Consider the following 3976-nt stretch of genomic DNA (forward strand, 5'->3'; position numbering starts at 1 on the left):
TAAGACCCCGGTTGAACGGCTATAGAAGCCGCCACCGACGCTGCACCCACTGCAAAAAGGTCCCATTATAACACAACAAATCATGTACAGGCTAGTCGGTCTCAAAGAATTCGAGCTAGGTCCGATGTGAGAATCGGTCCAAGGTTCTCACTAGTCTCAAAAATTATCTCCGAAACTCCCAAAAGTCTCCCTGAGAAATGTGGCTGTCATTGAGATTTTTGAGAGTTTTGTTCAGATTTGATGCTCTCACTGGCAATATTGCCAGTATATGTAGGTCTCCCTGTGCGTACTGTGGCCCAACCCTCTCTTTGAGATTTCACAAAAACCATCTCTAAATTACAGTATAGTGACGGAAAACCTTCTACAACTAGGCACAGGGTTAAGCCCTTGCTTTTCTTAAACACATAAATTAAAACGTAGGAGCCACTCATAGCACGCCAAATCACTTCTTTGAGCAAAGCAAAGCAAACCGCAGCAAAACGGGGCATGTTAAGACACACCCTGAGGGTGTGTCTTAACATGCCCCGTTTTGTCTTAACATGCCCCGTTTTGGGTGCATTGGCGTTCTGCAACCCTCCGACAGTGCTGGCGCCAAATCCTGGCGACACATGTCAGCACCCCTGCTGCAGATAAGGCACTGGCTTTAGGGCACACGAAACAGCAACTGCATCAAGCCGCCTGCGACTCCCCCCACATGCTGGAGAGCGGAGTTGTATCATACCGTACCGGTGTTCCCGGGACCACTCAGTCGAGGGTTTGGCATGGGACAGCCTTTTCGCTTTCACTTCCCTTTTCCTCTCTCGCTGTGAGTGTGCGTGTTGTCCTATGAAACGAATGCCGTGTGGGACCGGGTGTATTCTTCCTCGTAATGATGATTTGCTGTGTGGACTGAACTTTCACTTCCTATTGATGATATACTATAGTTTGTATGAGAGTATAACGATCTTTTATGGTCGTATTGTAGTTCCTCGCAATTTGGTTTATGTGAGCGAACTGGGTTGGGGTAGTATAAAAGGGTAGGCTTCTGACTCGACTAGCGAGAAGAAGAGAGGGCCCAGCGAAAAAAGCAGATACACATAACACATCAAGGTCAGAAGCTTCCGTCCGTCGGAAGACCTGGATAAGTAAAACACCGTTTGTCGGTGTCACCGTTTTTTTTTCCAATCACTGTATTTTCCAGCCTCATTTTTCAGTATTTCTACACTCGCCTCGCGTCTCTCACCTCGCCGACATAAAGTATGTTGAATTCGCCTTGTTGGACTTGCAGCTTCTTTTAATTGACGTCACCAATACCGAAAATGATTAGCAAAAAAAACTGTAAACAGATCCAAAGAGGCAAATTATACCCTATTGTGCTGACCCAGTGCAAGTTCTTCGACTCTTGAAATCATTTTCTCAAATCCCTTTTTTCAAATCACCAACCCACCCACCCTCTTCTCGCCCCCCCGGCACATCCGAGCGTCCAAGAACAACAACCCCAGCTATGAACTTCATAGCAGCACTCACGTGCTTCATGCTCGTCGGGATCCCGTTCCTCGCGAGCCGAGGGCATGCGAGTGGGGCGCTGGGCCCGTGCAGAACAGAAGACGATTGTTCACGCACTACTCTCCAGTGCCGGGACGCGGCCGACGGACGCGACTGTTCTGAAGATGCTGTGTATTGCTTCTGTCTCTCGTCATCCTTTGAAGATTATTTGTGCTCTCAAGATTCAGACTGCGCAGACGACGAAACCTGCATCGAGCTGCAGACAACGGCCGCCACGTTTGTGTCGTTGCCGATAAGTGACATATGTCTCGACAATGCCCAAGTTCCGTTCCTTGAATCCCCCAAGCCGTGTGAAAGTGATGAAGACTGCGACTCAAACGCTGCTTGCGTGGGGTCGTCGGACGGGAAGCTGTGTGTCAGCGCACTCGGTTCAGAGGATCCAGAAGGTGGCGCCCAACCACCAAGTGATTCAGACGATGATGGGTCGCCCTCGACTGAGAATCCCGCCGCAACTGAGGATGCGAGCTCCACAGAGAATGACGACGACGACGACGACGACGACGACGACAGCGATATTTGCATCGCGGTGAGCTCGCTTGGCGATGTACCTCAACACCAATTCGTGTTTAGCCGCCATGCGAAAGCGCGAGTGCTGTGCGACAAGCAGGGGAGCTGTGCAACAAGAGGCCATATGGTGCAGTATGGCGAGGAGGTCATGATGATGCAGACGTACTGCCAGCGCGTGCGGTGCACCGATAACATCATGCTCGTCAACAGTCTGCGATATTCGCGACAGGCCAAATTCCCCTCCCGCACGGATCGTCTCATGTTCACCACGTTCGCAGCCCGGTACAACACGGCCGTGGAGGAAAATGTGCTCAGATTTGCTATCTATAGCGGTCTTTGATCAACTAAGTGTCAGATGCGTACGGCGAATTGGTAATGGGGTCGATGCTTCTTGCAGAGTATGAGTATATCCGAGAGACATTCCCATACTCTGCATCGCTTTACAGGTTAGTATGTTTGACATGCTTGGAAAGAATTCTGGAGGTGACAGGGCTTGTATTGTGAGTGCATTGCAACGGATAACCTACTGAAACAAAGTTAAACTGCCAACGGCAAGTAGTAGCCAGAAGGTGATCTTGAAACGCGGTTTCTTCTCAAAGTACGTGAGGGACGCATGGTGTCGTTATTCTCAGCACTAGTAATTGGGATCCCTGTTCCTCCCAACAGACGTCGAAACCGGCGCTATCAGCTTTCTCATTCTGCTTGGCCTTTCAGCCTTTTATACAGCGAGGGTCTGCAACCCGATAAGCGACCGTGGTACGACCACTTCATACGTACACGCGTGTCAATACATAGGTCAAGGGGAAAGTGTTGCGTTGGAGCGCTTATCACGCGATCGGCAGCCCCCCACACCACATCAACAAGTTGATAATATTGAAGAGGAAAGGTGAAGAGTTGCATCATTATTAGCCATGACGTCACCTACTGTACCGTAAGTACTATCCCCGTAAAGTAGAATGTTGTCTTGTCGCACTGCATCTCTTTTTTCCCGAGGGTTGCAGGATACCTAAGAATTAGAAATACTTTCAGTGAATTCTAGTCTAGAGTATGATTTCGTACCAGTTTGCCAGGGGACTGGGATTTGATATGTCTCCGCAGTATTGGAAATGCGCTGTTGAAGTTCGCCACAAGAAACGAGACTGGGGAACCCTTTTCCGGCGTAGCCCTCGAGGACGTGGTTGGCAAAGTCAGGGACTCCATCGCGGATCAAGCATCCGAACCTCCATCAGGTTCTTCCTGTCACCAGTGATCTTGGAACCTTTACTTTAGTAAGCCCAGAACGCCGGATGAAGTCCATCGTATTATGTTCAAGTTGCAGATTTCTTCAGATCTACGAAACAGTTAAGATAGGACTCTAGAATGAATACGCTCTTGATGAAGTGAGCGATTGTGAACAGCGGGCTGCAATTTTATCCAGAATCTACTTGCGAGATACACTAAGTTTGTCCGTGAAGTCACGAGAACGCGTGTTTTGGCGGCGAGTTTGCTCAGATTTTCTGCACGCAAAATTTTCAAACAACTCGTTTGGCAAAACTCACAGCATACCGAAAACTAGGGGCATGTGAGTTTTCCACGAGTTTCACATCCGCATGACCACAGCAGTGCCGGATCGATCCGTCTTGAAGGAAAACGAATTGGGTCTTCCGTTCTTTTCATCAGCTCAAACGAGTCTCAGACTGCACGGGTCGTATCGATATGCGCCATGGACGCCCCTATCGCTTCACCTGCGCAGATTCCATCAACGGATCAAAGCGCGACAGGGTCTGCCACAGATGCCGCCGAAGCAACCGCGAAAGATAGACAAGTAGAAGCTTCTAAAAAGGCGGTCCTCTCCAAACGGCCCCCCTCAGCCTGTAAAGCAGACGAAACACATCGCCCTTTCGACTGTGAGAATCTTTCTGTCCTTGTGGCGAGCTACCCTTCC

At 49.5% G+C, this 3976-nt stretch overlaps 3 protein-coding genes; 2 read left to right on the forward strand and 1 right to left on the reverse strand.

Moving 5' to 3' along the window:
• Positions 1 to 206: 206 nt before the first annotated feature.
• Positions 207 to 488, reverse strand: CHC_T00002134001 (hypothetical protein). Its single transcript, XM_005713132.1, has one exon. The coding sequence runs from the start codon at positions 486 to 488 to the stop codon at positions 207 to 209; it is 282 nt and encodes a 93-aa protein (XP_005713189.1).
• A 421-nt stretch (positions 489 to 909) lies between these two features.
• On the forward strand, positions 910 to 1020 carry CHC_T00002135001 (hypothetical protein). Its single transcript, XM_005713133.1, has one exon. The coding sequence runs from the start codon at positions 910 to 912 to the stop codon at positions 1018 to 1020; it is 111 nt and encodes a 36-aa protein (XP_005713190.1).
• A 463-nt stretch (positions 1021 to 1483) lies between these two features.
• On the forward strand, positions 1484 to 3019 carry CHC_T00002136001 (hypothetical protein). XM_005713134.1 is given in 2 exon segments: positions 1484 to 2392; positions 2393 to 3019. 1 exon segment carries the CDS (start codon positions 1484 to 1486, stop codon positions 2390 to 2392), a length of 909 nt encoding a protein of 302 aa, XP_005713191.1. The 3' UTR covers positions 2393 to 3019.
• The last annotated feature ends 957 nt before the right edge of the window (positions 3020 to 3976 follow it).

This window comes from Chondrus crispus, genomic scaffold (assembly GCF_000350225.1).
Source record: "Chondrus crispus Stackhouse genomic scaffold, scaffold_127, whole genome shotgun sequence".
Lineage (NCBI taxonomy): Eukaryota > Rhodophyta > Florideophyceae > Gigartinales > Gigartinaceae > Chondrus > Chondrus crispus.

Bases quoted from the DNA above. Each gene is read 5' to 3' on its own strand.
- CHC_T00002134001 (XM_005713132.1), bottom strand. From the start codon at position 488: ATGCCCCGTTTTGCTGCGGTTTGCTTTGCTTTGCTCAAAGAAGTGATT.
- CHC_T00002135001 (XM_005713133.1), top strand. From the start codon at position 910: ATGATATACTATAGTTTGTATGAGAGTATAACGATCTTTTATGGTCGT.
- CHC_T00002136001 (XM_005713134.1), top strand. From the start codon at position 1,484: ATGAACTTCATAGCAGCACTCACGTGCTTCATGCTCGTCGGGATCCCG.